The 19,685-nt window shown below is 50.0% G+C and overlaps 8 protein-coding genes across 8 annotated transcripts; 5 read left to right on the forward strand and 3 right to left on the reverse strand.

Annotated features, from left to right (window-relative positions):
• Window positions 1–1,716: 1,716 nt before the first annotated feature.
• LOC9630263 lies at window positions 1,717–4,272 on the reverse strand. Its single transcript, XM_002987636.2, has 4 exons — window positions 4,112–4,272; window positions 3,969–4,062; window positions 3,552–3,915; window positions 1,717–3,500 (listed from the first exon to the last, which is right to left on the reverse strand). The coding sequence occupies exons 1-4, from the start codon at window positions 4,234–4,236 to the stop codon at window positions 1,783–1,785; spliced, it is 2,301 nt and encodes a 766-aa protein (XP_002987682.1). The 5' UTR covers window positions 4,237–4,272; the 3' UTR covers window positions 1,717–1,782.
• Window positions 4,273–4,715: 443 nt separating this feature from the next.
• Window positions 4,716–8,108, forward strand: LOC112341446 (pentatricopeptide repeat-containing protein At5g16860-like). Its single transcript, XM_024661538.1, has 2 exons — window positions 4,716–4,795; window positions 4,852–8,108. Exons 1-2 carry the CDS (start codon window positions 4,772–4,774, stop codon window positions 7,987–7,989), a joined length of 3,162 nt encoding a protein of 1,053 aa, XP_024517306.1. The 5' UTR covers window positions 4,716–4,771; the 3' UTR covers window positions 7,990–8,108.
• On the forward strand, window positions 7,979–10,123 carry LOC9630777 (selenium-binding protein 2). The gene is made up of 8 exons (XM_002987566.2): window positions 7,979–8,088; window positions 8,161–8,294; window positions 8,358–8,553; window positions 8,613–8,840; window positions 8,912–9,143; window positions 9,196–9,303; window positions 9,359–9,631; window positions 9,687–10,123. Exons 2-8 carry the CDS (start codon window positions 8,180–8,182, stop codon window positions 9,966–9,968), a joined length of 1,434 nt encoding a protein of 477 aa, XP_002987612.1. The 5' UTR covers window positions 7,979–8,088; window positions 8,161–8,179; the 3' UTR covers window positions 9,969–10,123.
• A 19-nt stretch (window positions 10,124–10,142) lies between these two features.
• Window positions 10,143–11,606, forward strand: LOC9630264. Its single transcript, XM_002987567.2, has 3 exons — window positions 10,143–10,656; window positions 10,727–10,928; window positions 10,991–11,606. The coding sequence occupies exons 1-3, from the start codon at window positions 10,417–10,419 to the stop codon at window positions 11,482–11,484; spliced, it is 936 nt and encodes a 311-aa protein (XP_002987613.2). The 5' UTR covers window positions 10,143–10,416; the 3' UTR covers window positions 11,485–11,606.
• Window positions 11,520–13,468, reverse strand: LOC9630265 (chloroplast processing peptidase). The gene is made up of 6 exons (XM_002987637.2): window positions 12,726–13,468; window positions 12,579–12,647; window positions 12,416–12,484; window positions 12,263–12,349; window positions 12,121–12,188; window positions 11,520–12,060 (listed from the first exon to the last, which is right to left on the reverse strand). Exons 1-6 carry the CDS (start codon window positions 13,308–13,310, stop codon window positions 11,859–11,861), a joined length of 1,080 nt encoding a protein of 359 aa, XP_002987683.2. The 5' UTR covers window positions 13,311–13,468; the 3' UTR covers window positions 11,520–11,858.
• A 58-nt stretch (window positions 13,469–13,526) lies between these two features.
• LOC112341448 (alanine--tRNA ligase-like) lies at window positions 13,527–17,742 on the reverse strand. Its single transcript, XM_024661540.1, has 22 exons — window positions 17,561–17,742; window positions 17,258–17,496; window positions 17,061–17,201; window positions 16,846–16,992; window positions 16,642–16,794; window positions 16,466–16,595; window positions 16,317–16,413; window positions 16,142–16,262; window positions 16,023–16,082; window positions 15,920–15,970; window positions 15,771–15,866; window positions 15,483–15,722; window positions 15,281–15,415; window positions 15,160–15,231; window positions 15,026–15,101; window positions 14,829–14,971; window positions 14,671–14,779; window positions 14,434–14,621; window positions 14,287–14,376; window positions 14,046–14,231; window positions 13,822–13,992; window positions 13,527–13,713 (listed from the first exon to the last, which is right to left on the reverse strand). Exons 1-22 carry the CDS (start codon window positions 17,700–17,702, stop codon window positions 13,633–13,635), a joined length of 2,868 nt encoding a protein of 955 aa, XP_024517308.1. The 5' UTR covers window positions 17,703–17,742; the 3' UTR covers window positions 13,527–13,632.
• Window positions 17,743–17,754: 12 nt separating this feature from the next.
• Window positions 17,755–18,868, forward strand: LOC112341450 (pentatricopeptide repeat-containing protein At2g35030, mitochondrial-like). The gene is made up of 2 exons (XM_024661542.1): window positions 17,755–18,658; window positions 18,789–18,868. Exons 1-2 carry the CDS (start codon window positions 17,786–17,788, stop codon window positions 18,813–18,815), a joined length of 900 nt encoding a protein of 299 aa, XP_024517310.1. The 5' UTR covers window positions 17,755–17,785; the 3' UTR covers window positions 18,816–18,868.
• Window positions 18,869–19,120: 252 nt separating this feature from the next.
• Window positions 19,121–19,660, forward strand: LOC112341427 (pentatricopeptide repeat-containing protein At2g44880-like). Its single transcript, XM_024661503.1, has one exon. The coding sequence runs from the start codon at window positions 19,121–19,123 to the stop codon at window positions 19,658–19,660; it is 540 nt and encodes a 179-aa protein (XP_024517271.1).
• The last annotated feature ends 25 nt before the right edge of the window (window positions 19,661–19,685 follow it).

Here is a 19,685-nt window from a genome sequence, read left to right on the forward strand (position 1 = left end):
CATCCGCTTGCTTCTAATTTTAGCAGCCGAGCTTGATCTTCAGCTCCATCAACTCAATGGGCGCACAGCATTCCTCAATGGTGATCTTGAGGAGGAGGTGTATGTGGCACAGCCTCAAGGTTTTGTCCTTCCAGGCCAAGAACACCTCGTGTGCTGGCTGCATAAAGCTCTCTATGGGCTGAAACAAAGCCCCAGGTTTTGGTATAACAAGATTGATGGTTTTCTAATTTCTCTTGGCTTCATACGCATGGTAATCTTTACATCTACTTTGAAGGTGAAGGATTTCTCTTCCTAGCGCTTTATGTGGACGATACCATCCTCGCTTCTAACCAAGTCCGGCTTATTCACAAGATTAAGACATTTCTCTGTGCAAAATTCGAGATGGCGGACCTTGGTGAGCTGCATTATTGCCTTGGAATCCAAGTACGACGCAACAGGAGACATGGGATTCTCGAGCTCTCTCACGAAAAATACATCCTGGATGTACTTCAAAGGTACTCTATGCTCAATGGTAATCATGTGGCCACGCCTATGCCCGCAGGCCTTAAGCTTTCTAAAGCTTCTACATCCAAGACATATCGCACTGCCGAGGAGGAGAAAAGCGCCAGAACTCTCTACCGTTCGATGGTCGGCAACTTGATATATCTCGTGATTTCAACAAGGCCGGATTTAGCCTACCTGGTAGGCTGCGTGGCAAAGTACTTGGAAAATCCATCGCAAGAACACTTTGCTGCTGTTAAGAGAATCCTGAGGTACGTTGCTGGAACTAAGCACTACTCTTCAATTTTCCAGAGGAGAGAGCTCCACCACGAGCTTGGTTGGCTTCTCTGATGCCAACTGGGCGGGAGACGTAGATGACAGGAGATCAACGACAGGCTACGTCTTCCTCCTGAATGGGAACGTGGTGAGCTGGTGCTCGAAGAAGCCATGTCCTCAACGGAATCAGAATACGTAGCAGCAGCAGCAGCAGCAAAAGAAGCAGTGTGGCTGAGCAAGCTGCTTGAAGACTTGCAAATCCAAGTCCCTCCCATCAAGCTTTGGTGTGACAATCAGTCTGCCATTGCTGTCACAAGGAACTCTCGATTCCATTCAAGAACGAAGCACATCGAACTGAGGTTCCATTTCATCCGGGAACTCATAGACAAAGGCAAAATTCTTCTGGAATTTTGTCCTACCAACACAATGCTGACGGATGTCCTGACCAAGGCTCTACCTCGTGTACAGCATCAAGTCTTCCTAAAGACACTCAAGCTAGGTGATGGAAACCTTGAGGAGGAGTGTTCGGAAGCCCAAGGTCCACGTCACTAACCACATCACTATCCTCACCAACCGTCAACAGTCGCCACATCCTCTTGTATATAACCACCAAAACGCAGTGAAGTAGGTACCGAGCCGTTTCCACAAATCCTAGAGTTGAGATAATGAAGGACGTGATTGCAGCTGGGCATAGAAGAAGCTTGTTGGAGGGCTCCCTCCAGAAAGCAAGATTGTCGGCTTGCTCGAGAGAACTCTTACAAATATACAGAGACCATGGATCCAATGCTTCATCTCGATGACCACTTGGCTATAATGTGCTAAATAAATTTAATAGGGAGAATTACAAACACTACAATAAAAAACACCAAGCTTCGTAACCAGTCTGGTGACGCCTGAAGCTTGTTTTTTTCTGCTGATGTTGCTTTAATCTCTGCTGATTTCTCAGCTTCATCTCGGCTATTTGTAGTACAATAGGCAATTGTATTAAAAAACCACAGCTCATAAACTGAGAAACCCCACTCGTCCTCAGTCAAACGAGATTATGCCATCCCAATTCCTGACAGCTGCATGGAAAACCTGCTTGCATCCTCTAGAGTCTATGAAACGTACCGTCACAGTCTCACTCTTGGTGTCAAAAGTAATTCCAGCGAACATCACTCCTCCATTGTCTGGCGTCAATTCCTTAGCTTGCTTGTCTATGGAGAAGTTCATCAGAAAAACTTGAGCCGAGTGCTGCTTGTTGTAAGTCTTTGCCCTTTCATGGTGGTCTGCCAAACTCTTTTTGTCACCATTCACCTGAAATTCAAAGCCAAACTTTGCACCACCATTTGTCACGAGCATGTTAAGGTGCCTCTGAGATCTCCGTCTCTTCACCCCAAGTTTCTCCCTTACCTCTGGAAGGACGACCAAGTGACGTTGTGGGTATGCTTGCCGCAACACTGCTTTGAGCCGACACATAAAGGCAAATTGGTAAACATACTCGGATGGTCCATCCACGTTCTCGCTCTCCAACCTTTGCAACGCTTTCATGTCCATTGTCTGGACAACCTGAACAATCAACCACTTCCGATCCAACATACTCTGGCTGGGTGGTGCCTGCACGTTGTCACTCTTGACTTCACACTCCCGCAGCATCTCCGTCAGCAACAATGGCGAAGATATCCCCACATAGTAATCACCAGCTGCATCATCTACCCGCTTCACAGCCAAAACACCTTCTGCAAGCAAGTCACGGAATTTGAGAAGGTCACAACGCCTTTCCACCTCCTCCAGAAAGCCAAGTAAAAGCTTGTAGCCATCAGGAGTACGAGCACGGATCTTGAAGCTGTCTACAATCCTGCTGTAGGTGGCCTGCCCAAAGACATACGTCCCAAGCTCATAAGAATCCACGCGTTCCAACCACTTGACGTAGCTGAACAACTCCAAACGTAGGACGAACGCCAAGCACATGCCAACAAGTCCCTTGTGGCCGCAAGTAAGCTCCAGTATTGAGGCTGCAATCTGCTCCACATCTTGAACCGCACCGTTGTAATCCATGTTCACCTGTTCCAGCAAGTCGACAATGTCGTGCAGCTTGAAGCCCGTTGCCCTCAGGGAATAATCGTGCGGAAACGGAGATAATCTTCGGGGCCCTTGTCCTGTCGCTGCTGCTTTCTGGAGGGAGCCCTCCAACAAGCTTCTTCTGTACCCAGCCGCAATCAGGTCCTTCACTGTCTCAACTCCGATCAAGAGGAACGATCGAAGGTTGAAGCTCTGCTTTAGCTCACGAACCGTTGAGAAGAATGCGTCCAGGCACTCCGAAGGTAAGTTGAGGAGTGAATCGGCTTCGTCCAGAACTAGGCAAACTGGAGCCGTCAACCTTGCATTGCTGAACAGCGACATGAAAGCCACAGCATCTGAACCGGCAGCGTCCTGGAAGTGCTGAGGACAAGCCAGCTTCAGGTAGCGAATGAGTGTACTCCACAGGTCTGACGTTGTCCAGTTGATGTTTGCATCTGCTAGTCCACCCAAATAAACTGGCCACACAGCGCCTGCACTCTTGAGCTGCCGCATGATGGTCCACGCTACAGTCGATTTACCGCTCTGCCTCGGACCCAGCAGCACACAGTACCTCCCTACTTCCAGATCGGCTACAATCTTGTCAACGTCAGGCTGCACGAAGTAATGATTTGCAGGAGTCACGGCGTGCCCAACACCAAATACTCTACGATGGGTGTATGATGATAGGCCGGGGTCGCCACCTCCTGCGAACACGAAGTGATTGAACTAAAGCTTGCAAAGATTCATTCGCTTACGTGATGTTGCGGCTGTGAAAGCACGAACAATGAAAGCCTGAAGCGCATAACGTCCTGGGAGAGTGCGTTCCAGGAACGAAGGATTTTCAGCCGCCACCTTCAACGCGTGAAGTGTAACAAAACCAGCCCTTGCCATCCTTGAGAGGTCATCCTCAGTAAACATGGATAACTCCGCTTCCTCGAGCACATGCTGCAGCACGATCCTGACGGCATCCTGGTGTGGGCGATTTTTAAACCAATAAGCATTGGATGGGAAGAACTTGTTTCCGGGCATAAGGCTTTCACTGTCAGGAAAGCCTTCGCCTTCGAAGATGTGGCGGAGATGCCCACCACAGGCTGCACACCTGCGTCCGTCAGCGTCCACCTGAATCGGCTCAACAAACAAGTTCAAGCTCGAAATGAGGCCTGTTATTTTACCGTTCTGTTGATAGCCTCGTAAACGTAGCCGGCGTCTGTAGCCTTGTATAAGGGTGTTCCGCAGCTAGCATAGTTGTGCTCATTTCCTGTTCTCCTGCGGATGACAAAGGATTGGAGCCGGAAAGAGCAAGGGAGAGACTTACTCGGTGCCCTTCATTCGCAGAGGTCGCAACTGAACCGCCCTCCATTCCCTGCGCTGCTGTCCCGAAGACATGGCCCTACATTGCAAAGCCGACTGAGCGCAAGCAGGACGGAAGAGGGCCGCCATGCCTTAGGGCTTGAAAGTTAGGGCTAAACGCTAAGAGTATCGAGGTAAATCAAGCTCCATCCTGGATAATAAATTAGCGCAGAGAGTCCAGAATGGCGGATCCTGCCTCCAAGTGGATGCAAGTCATTGTTGAACAATGAAATTCCATCCTTTGGAGAAGAAAGATTATAAAAACTTTTCAGGGAGTTGTGACTTCTAGGTACTGGTGGTTGAGAAAATTTGGCTCCGTAGCTTGTCGTAAGAGAAACGGGTGGATTGTATGTCACCTTCCAAAACTATTACAACTAAAATCATTTAGCTTTAAAAACTTTCATATTAACAAAATCTAAAAATATTTATTGATCTCTATACCTTTATAATTATCAATTGATACAAATTATTGTATTAAAAAATAAATTTTATTTTTCTGAGTTTTTTAATATCTACCTTTAAACGAGGTTCGTTAGCTTAAACTATTGTCCCCTAGGGTACATCTGCGGGAAAAATGCCGCTGCCGAAAGCTCTGTTTCGGCTTTGCAGTCTACCAAAATGAGAAATGAGAATAGCTCTTCTTCGAAAGGTCAGTCGATCTGTTGCTTTTGCTTCTCAATGCTTGTTTTCGTTTCTTGGTTGTAGGCCAAATTTGTCATCGGAAAATCACAGTGGTCTAGTACACTCGCGTTCCATCATCAAACCAAGGTAGCCCATCTTCTCGCTGCGTTGAAAGAATGCAGCATCTCGAGAGACTTGCAAGAGGGGAAGAGGCTTCACGCCGAGGCAGGGTCCCGTGGGAACGAAACCAACGTTTTCGTGGCCAACAGCTTGATCAACATGTACTCCAAGTGTGGAGACATGGCAGAAGCTCGCAAGGTCTTCGACGCCATGGCGTGTCCTACGCTTGTCTCCTGGAACACTCTGATGCTGGGATACGCAGAGAACGGGCAGGAAGATCTGGCTCTCGAGTTTCTGGACAGGATAGAGGCTGAAGGAGGCGGCTGTGTAGCGGACGATGCAAGCTACGTCGCTGCTTTCAAGGCTTGCTCGGGCTTGGCGGCTCGAGAAGAAGGCGAGGAGCTCGATGGGAAGCTCGTCAAAGTTTCGGCTCTAGAGAAGACAATGGATCTCCACGCTCAAGCCGTGAGAAGTGGACGGGGTTTGCAAGCTATGGCTTCAAGGAACGTCTTGGTTGATACGTATTGCAAGTGTGGGAGCATGTTGGATGCTCGCAAAGCGCTGGACAGGATGAGATATCACAGCGTTGTCTCGTGGACTGCCTTGATGATGGGATACTCGGAGAACCGCGAGGAAGAACTCGCCTTGAGCTTGTTCTTTCTTATGGAAGAACAGGGACTGGAGCCGAACTCTCTGATGGTTCTGTCCGCGTTGAAGGCTTGCTCAAGCTCCGCCGCTAGTGAAGAAGGCGTAGAACTTGGCGGCAATCCTTTCGTCAAGATGGTGGCGCTGGAGAAAGCAATGGCTCTTCACCGTGAAGCCGAGAAGAAGAAGTGTCACGACGAGCTCTTCGTAGCAACAAGGCTGCTTCAAACGTATGCGAAGTCCGGAAGCCTTGTGGACGCGCGGAGAGTCTTCGACAGGATGCCTTGGCACAACACGGTGTCGCAGAATTCTCTCATCCTTGGCTGCGCGGAGAATGGTGACGAGGAGCTGGCGCTGGATTTGTTCTTCCGGTTCGAGCTCGAAGGCCGTGACTCGAATGCCAAAACTCTCGTGGCTGCGCTCAAGGCATGCAACGCTCTCGCAACGAAAGAAGAAGCCAAGCTCGTCGATGGGAAGCTCCTGAAGATAAAGTCGCTGGCCAAGACAATGGCTGTGGAGTCTCGGGCTCGCTGCAAGGATATCTTCGTGTGGAACACGCTGGTTGATACGTACGCGAAATGTGGGAGCATGGTGGACGCTCACAGGGTGTTTGAGAAGATGGCGTGCCACAGCGTTGTGTCGTGGACAGCGCTCGTTCTTGGCTATGCCGAGGGTGGAGACGGGGACTTTGCCTTGAAGCTGTTTGAGAGCATGGAGCCTGGTGTCGCGAATGTCCTCACTTATGTTGCCGCGTTGAAAGCTTGCATCACTTTCACTGGCAGCAATGAAGTTCTCGGGAAGGATGAAAGTACTCGAGGTGATCCAGGAAGAGGTGATCCAGGAAAAACACAAGTTCTCGGGAAGGATGCAAGCGCTCAAGGAGATCCAGGGAAAACTAAAGTTCTCGGGAGTGATGGAAGTACTCAAGGTGATCCAGGAAGAACTCAAGTTTTCGGGAAGGATGGAGTCACTCAGAGTGATCAACCAGGGAAAACTCGACGACATCCAAGGAATCCAGACAGACTCTCAGCAGTGAGCCAAGAACACCACAAGGAACAGCAGCTCCGCAAAGTCGAGTCGATTCACTCTCGAGCTATGGAGGCGGGCTTGGACTCAAACATGTTAGTGGCGAGCAGCCTGGTGGATCTTTACGCGCGGTGTGGCTGCACGGGAAAGGCTTGCAGCGTTCTCGAGGGAATGAGCTGTCGCGACACAGTTGCATGGAACACGCTCATCCTTGGCTACGTCGAGAATGGCGAAGCGCGAGAAGCTCTCGAGTGCTTCTCGAGGATGCGATCGGTGGACCGGAATTGCAAGCCGAATGCACAGACGTTCGTGGCTACTCTCAAGGCTTGCACGAAGCTGGCAGCGATGGAAAGAGAGATCCATGAAGAAGAGAAAGAGAAAGATCATTCGGCCAAGGCGATGGCGATGACGAACAGCACTGGGAATGCTTTGAAGATTGGAGCTGATCTTCACTCTCAAGCTGCAAAGCTCGGGCTTGATCTCGACATGAGCGTCGCGAACTCGCTGGTGGAGATGTACGCCAGGTGTGGAAGCATGCCCGATGCTCGTCAGGTCTTCGACAAGATCACCATCGCCAGGAGCTCCTCGCAGAGTTCTTCGTCAACTTTGGTGCCACTTATTGTAGGGTACGCCGAGAACGGCGACGCCGAGCTAGCTCTGGAGATCTTCTTCGACTTCCACCGCCGCTCCATCGACCAGCGCCGCGATTCCTCCGCGATCTTGGTGGCGGCGCTCAAGGCCAGCAGCGTTCTCGCTAGCCTCCCGGCTAGCAAGGCGATCCACGCCCAGATCGCTCGGGCTGGGCTGCTAGACCAGCGAGAGATCATCGTCACCAATTGCCTCGTCGACGCCTATGGCAAATGCGGCAGTGCTCTCGACGCAAAGCTCCTCTTCGATTCCATCGCGCTGCTCGACACCGTCACCTGGAACTCCCTCCTCGCGGCGCACGGCAAGCTGGGCGGTAGCACGGACGCCGTGCTGCACCTCTTCCGCACAATGTCGTACGAGAGGTACCGCGCGGACGGCATCACCTTCGTGGCGGTGCTGGCGGCGTGCAGCCATGGTGGGCTGGTAGACACGGGCAGCGAATATCTCCAAAGGATGCTGCCCGTGTACGGCGTGCAGCCCCGGGCGGAGCACTACGCCTGTACGGTGGACATGCTGGGGCGAGCCAATCAGCTCGCGGCTGCGGTCCAGATGGCGCGGGATTTCGGGAGGGGCAGCGCTATGATATGGCGGGCAGTTCTGGGCGCGTGCTGGAAGTGGGGGAATGTGGAGCTGGGGGAGGTGGCATTCGAGGCGCTGGTCGAGCTGGACGGCAGGGATGCGTCGGCGTTCGCGCTAATGGCTAATATCTACGGCTGCGCAGGGTTGTGGGATAAAGTGCGAGACGTCGCGGGGTCGAATCCTGGTGGTGGATGTCCTTGCTAAGTTGGGAGTTCGAATACTGGGAGTGTCAGCTCTGGCCTGGAAGCTGACCAGGTTCACGTGGCCTGGATATAGTTTAATCTCACACGTTGGTCGCGCGAGGTAAAGTCCACCGTTGGATATTTTATTTGTGGTTCTATGTTAGCGTATTTGCTCGTGAATTTTTTTGCGTAGGGCTTGTAGCGATCGAAGGATGGGGACGATCGAAGGAGGAGGATGCTGCGCTGTTGGTCCCGGCTATGGAACTCCATTGGACGCTACAAAGGGGCCGCGAGAATCTTTGCTCTATGTCACGGCGGTTTACACAGGTATGGTGTGAGAATTCAAGCTTGCAAGCAAGAATCTCTTGTTTTTGCCCTTGTTTCGCGAAGGAACTGGGCGATCTTTGCCGGATTACCTGGCTACGGTGGATGTGGATCCAAAATCGCCAACATTTTCGAAAGTAGTGCATCGCCTCCCAGTTCCGCATGTCGATGACGAGCTCCACCACTCTGGATGGAATTCTTGCAGCTCCTGCCATGGAGAGAAGGATGCTGAGCGTCGGTACCTTGTTCTTCCATCGCTAGTGTGAGTATATCACAGCTACTAAGATTTGTTCGTGAGAGCTAAGTTCTTTGGTCTTTCAGTTCTTCTCGAATTTACATTGTGGACACTCTCAAAGATCCGAAAGCTCCAGTGCTTCACAAAGTGATCGAGGCGGAGGATATATACGAAAAAACTGGGCTCGCGTTTCCTCACACCGCGCACTGCCTTGCTTCCGGTGAGATTATGATCTCGTGCCTTGGAGACAAAGAAGGACGAGCACAAGGAGCTGGATTCTTGCTCTTGGATGGAGAATTCAACATCAAAGGAAGGTAAGTTCTCGTGAGTTCTTGTCTTTCACGCCATTTTTTGTCACTGTTGAGCTTTGGATCTTACGACTTAGATGGGAAAAACAAGGACACAGTCCCTCTTTTGGCTACGACTTTTGGTATCAACCTCGTCACAAAACGATGATCAGTAGTTCCTGGGGGGCGCCCTCTGCGTTTACCAAAGGTTTCGATTTGGGAGATCTTTCCAAGGGTCTGTACGGGAGAGAACTCTTTGTGTACGACTGGCCGGGCGGAACTTTGAAGCAAACCATCGATCTCGGTGACACTGGATTGATCCCACTCGAGGTAGCGGTTTTTTTCTTTTTTTCTCTTTTTTCCTGGAGTTTTGTTGGTGTAGATTCGATTTTTACACAATCCAGAAAAGGATACTGGCTACGTAGCCTGTGCTCTGAGCAGTACTTTGGTCCGGTTCTTCAAGAAAGATGATAGCACTTGGGATCATGAAGTAAGCTTGAATAGATCCTGGAGTTCTAACTCTCTCTTTCGTGTTTGATCTTAAGGTGGTGGTGACTGTTTCGCCGCTAAAGGTGAAGAACTGGATCTTACCCGAGATGCCTGGCTTGATCACGGACCTTCTCATCTCCCTGGATGATCGTTTCCTCTACTTTGTGAATTGGCTTCACGGCGATTTGAGGCAGTACAACATCGATGATCCATCCAAGCCTGTGCTAACCGGGCAGCTCTGGCTGGGAGGCTTGGTTTCCAAAGGCAGCAAAGTGTTGGTCGAGAGCTCTACCGGAGAAGACTGGCAATCCAGCGTTCCTCCAGTCCAGGTAAGCGAAATTCTTTCTATCCAATCGAGGATTCCAGAGAGAACTTTGTTTCCAGGGGAAGAAACTGAGAGGAGGCCCCCAAATGCTGCAGCTCAGCCTCGACGGCAAGCGTCTCTACGTGACAAACTCGCTGTTCAGCTCCTGGGACAATCAGTTCTATCCAGGCCTCGCGAGCGAAGGCTCTCACATTCTCCAGGTGGATTGCGACACCGAGAAAGGAGGCCTAGCTCTCAATCACGATTTCTTCGTCGATTTCGGCGACGAGCCAAACGGGCCAGCGCTGGCACACGAGATGCGCTACCCTGGCGGCGATTGCACCTCCGATATCTGGGTCTAAAAATTTGCTCTTCAAATTTTAGGGTTCTTCCACCGGGCCCCAATTCACGACGCGTGGCAAACGCCAAGTGTCATAGACGTGGCTATTTGTGACACGTGGTGACACGTCATTGGCACTCGTGTCGAAACCTGACAAGGAAATAATTTTCTAGGGCTTTTTAGACGGATAAGTGTGCTTGGGGATGGATGAGGATGCTGACCGCGGCGCACAGCGGCCGTGTGTGCCTACGATCGATTTCTTGTCCTCTTGCGTGGCGTTGCGTTGTCTACATACGAGATCGACGGGATCATTTCTCTCCACCGCTTATATAATCTCTCCTTAGTCTCTCTGCATCTGGTCTAGATTTTTCTCCATGCCTAGAGCATAGATCGCTCGATCTTCTTCGCGTTTCTCTTCTTCTCGGTCCTCTTCTTTCCATTCTTGGCGTTTTCGTTTCTAGATCGTGGCCATGCCAGGGATTCTTTGGCATTCCGATCGGAATGAGCGGAATTTCGAGAGCGATTGCTATAGCAGCGGCAGCGAGCACGAAGCGATGGCCAGCTCCCTCTTCTTGGAGGAGATGGTGAACGATTTCATGGAGGAGGAGTGCCGCTTGAGCGGTTGCTGTAACGGCGATCCCTCTCCAGTTAATGCCAGTGCCAAATCGCAAGATCTCGCCGACGAGCTGCGAGATTTCCTTCTGCATCAGGTAAGCAAGCACAGATCGATTGATCGCAGTTGCACTCCTCTCATATCGGAAATTCCTCTTCTCCTTCCAGAGATCTTCTTGCAGTGGCGATCTCCAGAAACTCGCCGCCGACGTCGAGCGATCCAAGGATCGTGCCGGGAAGATCGTGACGCCCGAGGCGGAGAATCCGGAGCAGCAGCGCTTGCGATGCACCGCCGCGAACCTCCGATCGATGGGATACAATGCTGCCGTTTGCAAATCGCGCTGGAGCCAATCCAAAGGAATCTCCAAAGGTCGGTTACAAACTATTTCTATCCTCCGCGTTCTCACAGCGTGATTCTCTCCTCTCTTCCAGGAGAGTACGCCTACATTGACGTCCTCCTCGACGCCGGCTCCAAGCGAGTGATCATCGACACAGATTTTAGCTCCCAGTTCGTGATCGCGCGCCCCAGCGACGAATACCAAGCGATCCTCGCCGAGATCCCGCCAGTGTTCGTGGGCTCCGAGGACGAGCTCCACAAATTCCTCCACCTCATCTCCCTCGCAATGAAACGCTCGCTCAAGGCGCAAAGTCTCACGCTCCCTCCCTGGCGGAGACCCGACTACCTCACCGCGAAGTGGTTCTCGCCATACCGGAGAACAACCAATCCTCTTCCAACTCCAGCTCCAGCTCCCTCGAGACAACAATCCGACTGGACGAACAGCTTCTCCAGTGATGAGATCGATCGATCGAAAAGGCCCGCGAGCTCCGATCCGAGATCCAAGAAATCGCCCGGCCTTGCGACGCTGCTGGCCGAGGCCGGGATGATCCGCCAGGAAACTCACCAGCTCGTGACAGTCGCGACTTAAGATAGAAACCTCGAGAGCTAAGCAAACATATAGAAGAAGACAAGTGTGTTCTTGGTGGTTTTTTTTGGTAGAAGCAAAACCATATAGTAAGAGGAGAGAATTATCTCTCTTTTTTTCTCTCTCTCGGTGTTGCTCTTATCGCCGTTTCGATCGATCCATAAGCTGATCCATAAGCTTACGCACCTTTCAGCGCTCTCCAGGAGATAAAATCTCTTTTCTGGAAATCCGATCAGAGCGTTGACAGCTTGCGAGCACTACCGATCGAATACGAGCCTGCGAGCCTTATCCGCCGAAGAAAAGAAAATAAATCGTCGTAGCCAGAAGAGATATCGAGGAACGCCAGCGACAGGATCACTTAAAGTTCTTGTTTTTCTTCACGAGTTGTGGAGGAGGAGCTTGTGCTGCTGCTGCTGCGGAGTCCCGAAAGTCAGTAGCTGGCTCCCCTTCTCGATTAGCGTCTGCAAAGTTGCCGGAACTTCCGCGCCAAACGAGGACTTGGCCGCTGCCCCGGGAGGACTGGGAGGCCAGTAGCGGAGAACCAATCGGCCCAGGATGTGATTGATCGGGAGTGGACCCCTGAAAGGATAAGAAGCTTTAGGTAGAGCTGGGAGCAAAAGCTTGAAAGGATTCCCTCACCAAATGTGTGAGTCGTCACTCCTGTTGCGGTTATCACCCAGTACGAAGACTGATCCCTGTGGAACAGGCTGCGGCAAGCAAACAAAAACGTGGGACGAGTGAATTGAGAGAGCGACCAAGAGGACGTGACAGGCGAACTCACGATTGGCTCCAGGTCATAGCTCAGAGGTTCCGCGATGAAATCCTCGTCTTTGGCACCACCGTTGATAACAAGCTTGCCATCACGAGCCTGCAAAACGAGAACTTGGTTATCAGTTGCGGAGGGTAGGAAAGACAAAGCAAAATTTGAGCCGACCTCAACAACGTCACCCTCCACCGCAACGACACGCTTGATGAACACCTCGCTGGAACTGTAGCCTCGCTCCTACACAAAAAAAATCACGTAAGAAAACAAAGTTCCATCGTTGTCTATCCCCCAAATCTCTGTAAAGCTTTGATTGGATGAAAGTGTTACTCACTTGCATGGCTTCCGGAGGCTTGAAAATCACAATGTCGTTCACGTTTGGCTTCTTGAAGTAGTAAGAAACCTACACGAAGCAAAAAAAAAGAGAGCAAAAAGGTCAGCGAAGGACACGAAGAAGGCGAAAACTTTGGAACACTCTTACCTTTTCCGCGAAGATGCAATCGCCAATCTCCAGCGTTGGGAACATAGAGGCGGACGGGATGAATCGGGGCTCGGCCATCAGCCATTTAAACATGACTGACACCGTTGCCGCCGCGAAGATATCCTTGCCATCTTCGCTCGCGAATTTCATCCATTGCCGCATCCATGCCAGGGACCGTCGCCCATCCGCATGTTTTGCGAGATTATCAGCAGTACCTCCATCCCAGGGAAATTTCCCCGCGGAAGAAGAGGATTTCTTCTGGTCATCGCTGGAAGACCGCAGCAATTCGTTGCAGGGCAGCCATTTCATCGTCTGCAAGAATCCGGGAAGGACATACTTGTTGACGACGGATCTGGCCTGGAATGCGCTGACGCTGCAAGAAGCCCGGGGCTTAGGAAGAAACTCGCGGCCAGCAAGAAATTCCGGAGAATCCCCCCTCCAGCACGTATCCGGCTTGAAGCCGTCCGAAAGAAATCCCGCTCTTCCTCCCGATCGCTCCAGACTCAGCGCGATCACCGCCTTGGCCAGGACGGAGATCGGCGAGACGGAGCGGGAGATAGAGCAGGAGATCGCCTTGGTCGCCATAGATCCAACCTTCCATACCAATTTCCACACACACTCCACTAATCCGCGCCCCTGGCGCACCAAATCCGGCAAGAACGCAAGAAAGAGAGCTAGGGATTCCTCCTGCTGCCGACGATCAGACGATCTTCCTCCGCCGCCGAAAGAAGGGCGAGGCAATCGCTGCCTCCTCCCACTCGCGAGCTCCGCGAATCTAAACCCTGAATGACCAAGAATGGATAGGTTTAGGGATCGGTTCCTGGGAGAACAAAGAATTCCAAGACTATAGGAGGTATCCGGTTCGATTCCCGGGAGATACAGACCCGGTCAAAATAAGGCGCCCAAGCTAAGATGCTTGCTTTAATTTTTCCTGGAAGAAAGTTTCCGCGGTGGCCATCGCGTCAGACAAGCCTTCGATGTTACTTCCCTGCGAGAAAAAGAAAGAAGAAAGATTCGATCGACAGAAGTTCGTGCGATCGAGGACAAGCAGCGAGTGAGCGACGACATCCAAGAAAAAACTTCGAAACTTTCTTACTTGTCCTTGAGCGAGGCCGTTCTTTCCACCACCGCCCTTGCCTTTGAGTGGAGCGAGAACTTTTTCCAGCCACTCGAGCACCGAGATTCCAGTTACCGCGGCTGGAACTCCCGCGTAGACGAGAACTTTGTTGGCTGCTTCATCCACGCTGAAGAACATCGCTGCGAGATCCTGTAAAAGAGCTCCATCCGCTAAGTCTAAATCCACTGGGAAGACACTCGTACCTTGTGCTTGTTAGTGACCGAGGTCACGGCCTCACGAATCGCATTGGCATCCAGACCAACGTCGATTCTAGAAATGCAGCACTTCTCGCCCTTGGAAGCAAGAGCATCTGCTGTGTCCACGGCTGCCTTGATCGCAAGTTTTAAGTTCGCGTCTGCAATCGCTTTTTGGTCTTTCCGGATGCGTTCCTGGCCAAGGTTCCGTGGTTTGAGTTACTATCGTCAAGAAAATTTTATACCTTACCTGGAGCTTGTTAAGTTGGAGCCTCAATGCAGTTTTTCGAGCCGCAGGTAATTCGGCTGCGTCCAGAGAGCTCTTCAAAGCCGCAACTTCCTAGGAAAAAAACAAAACAAAGAAAGACTCGGGAATAGCTTGCAGTAAAATGCTAACCTTCTCAAGTGTGGGTCCTTCTAGCTTTGAAACATCGGCCACCTTGAATTGGAAAGAATCCGCTCGCGAGATGGCTTCTTTCGCGAGGTCGCCAGTGAGAGCAATTACTCTACGAACTCCTTTGGAGATCCCCTCTTCGGAAACCAGCGCAAAATCTTGAGCTTCCTTCGTGTTACTGATGTGGGTTCCTGAAGGAAAGAAATGGTTCAACGAAAGCAAGAGCGAAACATTTCTTACCTCCGCAAAATTCTGTGGAAAGACCAGCCCATTCTGGATTCTCAGGATCGGACAAAAGGTCCTCCACAGGCTTTCCCACAGTAACAACTCTTACGGGGTCAGGATACACCTGGTAGAAAAAAGACACTTTCAACGGCTGTGAAATAATAGAGTAATACCTCGCCAAAGACTGCACGAAGGCCAATAATTCGTTTAGCCTGAGCAAGACTTGCTTCTTTCGTGTATACTGGCAATGCATCTTTAATCTGCTTCTCCACGATTGATTCAATCTGCTGAAGATGTTTTGGTTCAATCGGCTTTCCTGCAAACTTTCCAGAGTCAACTTAATACAAGCTTCGGGAAAAAGGAAAAGTACCATGTGAAAAATCAAATCTGAGTTTCTCTGGTGCAACCAAAGAGCCTTTCTGATCGATGTGATCTCCAAGCACCGTCTGAACAAATAGCAACCATGACAATCAATCGACTTCATAAACTGCAGTGACATATCACCTTGAGTGCGTAATTTAGTAGGTGCGTACACGTGTGGTTTGGAGCAACAAGAGCGCGTCTGGCATAATCAACCTACCTAAAGAAGTCAGACACATTTCGAGGGGCCGTACAGAAGCCATACCTTCAAGACCACCCTGTCGTTAAGAGAAATCCGACCAGAGCTTGTAGTGAAATGTACAATATATCCTCCAAAACTCTGAACGTTCTCAATTTCGAATGAAGACGTTTCGGATGTTATCACTCCAGTGTCAAAAATCTGCAACCATCCTCAGAAAGGAAAGAGCTTAAGTAAAAGAACTCGACAAAAAGTATGTGTCACAAACCTGTCCTCCTTGTTCAGCATAGAAGCTCGTCGAATCTAGTATCAAGCCCAAGGTTTCTCCGTCCTGACTGCCATTTGATGGGAAGTGTTGAACAAAGCCTTTACTCGTAAAGATTGCAAGCACTGTAGCCTCGTGATCTTCATTCCAGATGTACTTCCTCTTATCGTCAGTTGGCACAATTTGTTGAGTTTGCAAGTAAGATGTTTCGTCTGCCTCCAAGACTAGAAGTCCTCCGCCAGCCTGAGGAAAAAAATACTTGTTAGACATGCAGTAGTCAAATTTGCTTACTTTTCCGCGTGCAGCTCGCGCCTTCTCTTTCGCTTCCTCCATTACTCGGTTGAAACCTTCAATGTCAACCCGAATATGTTTTTCTTCTGCCATTAACTACAAAAACGAACCAGAACTTAGGCAAGCAAAATAAAGAATGACGAACTCACTTGAGTAAGATCAATTGGAAATCCGTATGTATCCCAAAGCAGGAATGCATCCTAAAACGAGAAAGATAACGAAGTTCACAAAAACCGATAAACCGAAACTGACCTCTCCACTCAACTGATCAGACTTTAAATCGGAGGTTAATCTGTTGAATTTTTCCAGGCCCTGAACACAATTACGCATGTCAGTCTCATGGCAACCAGGCGAACAGGAAAAACGAAAACCTTTGCAAGAGTTCTGCCAAAACTAGTTTCTTCTTCGGCAATGATTTCCTTAATTTTCTTCTCCGCTTTGCGCAACTCGGGGAAAACGTCACCCATCAGCCTCACGACGACATCCACCAACCTGCATGCGTTCCTCAATGAGAAATCGAACGGTAAAAGTATACAAATCGCATACCCGCTAAAAAAGCCTTCTTTCGCCTTCAAAACGTCTCGACCATATCTCACAGCCCTTCTCAATATCCGCCGGAGCACATACTCACGCCCTTCATTGCCTGCAGAAAAATGGGATGAAGCTAATCTACTCTTAAAAAAATTTGTACGTGCCTGGGCGAGCACCGTCAGCGATGGCAAAAGACAGAGTTCGAATGTGATCAGCAACGACTCTGTATGCTGTATCAACGTTATCCAAATCGTCTTTTCCTAGTTTTCCTGAATAAGGACGTGCGCCAGTTACCTGCGACAAACCAGATATAAAAACTCAAACGAGCTTCTTAACTTACCGCCTGGATTTCTTCAAATATCGGCACGAACACGTCCGTATCATAGTTGCTCATCTTATTTTGCAACACAGAAGTTAATCGCTCGAATCCCATCCCAGTATCGACATGCTTTGCCGGCAAAGGTTTCAGTGCGCCATCAGATTCCCTGTTGAACTGTTTTGCAAAGCTTAGCATGAGAAACTCCGATCACTTGGACACAAGTACCTGAATGAACACGAGATTCCAAATCTCTATGCATGTGGGGTCATCGTTGTTGACCAGCCCAGATGCATCGCGGTTTCCAAGCCTATCATAATGTATTTCAGTACAAGGTCCACACGGCCCCGTGTCTCCCATTTCCCAAAAGTTATCCTAGATCCCAAGGTGTCATTAGTTTCCACATGTTCCCTCGCTCTAGGAAAGGAAATGAAAAACTTTACCTTGCAACCGAAGGGAAGAACACGACTCTCGGGTAAAACCTTGAGCCAAATCTCTTTTGCTTCGTTGTCTGGTGGAATTCCGAGCTTTTCATCTCCACCAAAGTACGTTGCGTACAGCCGCTCTTGATCGATTTTGTATACCTGTGAACAGTCCAGTGAAAAAAAAAACTCTAAAACTGTCACCGAAATCTCTGTACCTCTGTGAGCAGCTCCCATGCCCAAAGGATGGCTTCTTTCTTGAAGTAATCCCCGAAAGACCAGTTCCCAAGCATTTCAAAGAAAGTGTGGTGGTATGTATCCTTGCCAACATCATCCAAATCGTTGTGCTTCCCTCCAGCGCGTATACACTTTTGTGAATTACATGCACGCCTGAGCTGCCCGAGCTTGCTCCTGGGATCCACAATCCCGAGGAAAATCGCCTTGAACTGGTTCATCCCTGGAAATCCAAGAAAAATAGCGCATATTATATGGCATTGCTTTACAGCGAAGAAATCACTCACCGGCATTCGTGAAGAGCAGCGTCGGATCATCCAGCGGCACCACAGGACCGGATTCCACAAGCGCATGAGCCTTGGACTCGAAGAATCGGATGAACTGGCTCCGGACCGCGCTCGCAGTCCAGCCCGCCGTCCAGCTCGCCATCGCGCCCTCCTTCTTAGGGCAAGGAAGAAAGCTCTGTTCTAGGGCTAAGCTTCCTTGCGGCCCTTGTTAAATGGAGGGAGAAAATGCCGTTGCCTGGATCGCTCGTCTCGATCGACCCAGCGGCGATTGCCAGGGAAGAATCCATTCGCCTCATCAAAAACTGCAAGACCCTAGCATCAGCCCGGAGAATCGAGTCTCTCATTCCCAATCGCGATCTCTACCTCTCGAATTTGCTGCTCCAGATGTATGGCCGCATCGGCAGCATTGGCGACGCGGCGAGGATCTTCGCGGCGATTCCCGACGGCGCCAAGAACTCCTTCTCTAGGGTTTTCATGCTCGCGGCATATGCCCGGGCCGGGCATCTTGACAAGGCCAGTACCGTGTTCGAATCCTTGCCCCACAAAACCCTCTTCTCCATGACGGCAATGCTGGATGCTTTGGTGCAAAATGGCTCTACGCAGCAAGCGAAAGATTTCTTCGACAGAATGCCCGAGAGGGACATAATCACCTGGACGACGATGCTCCGGGCATATTCCCGGGCCGGGCATCTTGTCGAGGCAAAGAATCTTTTTGATTCTATGCCAGGGTGGAACTACATCTCCTGGACAATTCTGCTTGATCTCTACCGTCGGATTTGTGACATTCCCGGATTGCGTGACGTGTTTCAATCTATGCCGCAGAAAGATCTTGCTTCCTCGGCCACAGTGTTAATAGCATATGCCGAGGACGGGCATATTTGCGAAGCCAAAGCTCTCTTTGATTCCATGCCAATGTGGGATCTCGTCTCTTGGACCGCGATGCTAACGGTATATTCCAAATTTAAAACTAGGATAGCGCGAGAGTTCTTCGACCGGGCGATGCCAGAGTTTGATGTGATTTCTTGCACTGCGATGCTGAATTCACACGCTCGGGACGGCGATTCAAAGCGAGCAAAGGAGATCTTTGATGCGATGGAGGTTAGGAATCTTGTATCTTGGAATTCGCTGCTTTCTGCATTTGCCCACAGAGATCGGGAGCTCTGGAGTGTGAAATCTCTGTTTGATCAAATGCCTGAGAGGGATTCACTGTCTTGGAACTTGATGCTAGGTGCGTTATCACGACACGGAGATCTAAACGAGTTGAAGCATCTTTACTATTCGCGGCAAGAGGATGATGTTGTTGCATCGACGATAATGTTCTCGGCGTATGCCCGAACTGGGCATATAATAGAAGCGCTAGAAATCTTCTCTGGATTAAAAGAAATCAATGTTATTTCGTTTAATGCAATGGTAGGTGCTTGTGCTCAGAATTTTTATGTAGAAGAATGTAAGTATCTTTTTGATTCCTTCGAAAAACGCGACATTGTCTCTTGGACATGCTTACTTACAGCATATGCCCAATCCGGGCATTTTGATCAATCAAAGAGTATATTTGTCAGCATGCCAGAATGGAACATGTTTTCTTACAGTTTGATGATAAAGGTTTTGGCACAAAACAGGAAGTTGGAAGAGGCTAGAAATTTATTTGATCAATCTTTAGAGAAAAGCATTGTCTTGTGGAACGCCTTGATCTCCGCACATTGCCAGAATGGTCAAATTCTTCTAGCAAGAAAGCTCTTTGATTCAATGCCGGAACGCGATTTAATCTCGTGGAATGCGATTCTGGCGGGTTTATCCCAGACCTCGAATCCACAACACGCGTTTGATCTCTTCCATGAGATGATCTTTACAGAAACACCAGACGAGACGTCCTTCGCAAACATTCTTGCGGCGTGTGGCAGTGTCACCACAGCTCGGAGCTTCTTCCATTCCATGCTCTCGGATTTTAACATCGAATCCACGAAGATCCACTTCTCAGCCATGATTAATGTGCTTTGTCAAGCTCGCTACTTCTCTCACGCGCGAGAGCTCATGGAAACCATGCCCTTTGTGCCCGATTCTATCGATTGGATGTGCTCGAGAAAATCTTTAGCCTCTTAGATTTATTTCTAGGGTTTCTCGGGTT

Source organism: Selaginella moellendorffii, unplaced genomic scaffold (genome assembly GCF_000143415.4).
Source record: "Selaginella moellendorffii unplaced genomic scaffold, v1.0 SELMOscaffold_83, whole genome shotgun sequence".
NCBI classification, from domain to species: Eukaryota; Viridiplantae; Streptophyta; class Lycopodiopsida; order Selaginellales; family Selaginellaceae; genus Selaginella; species Selaginella moellendorffii.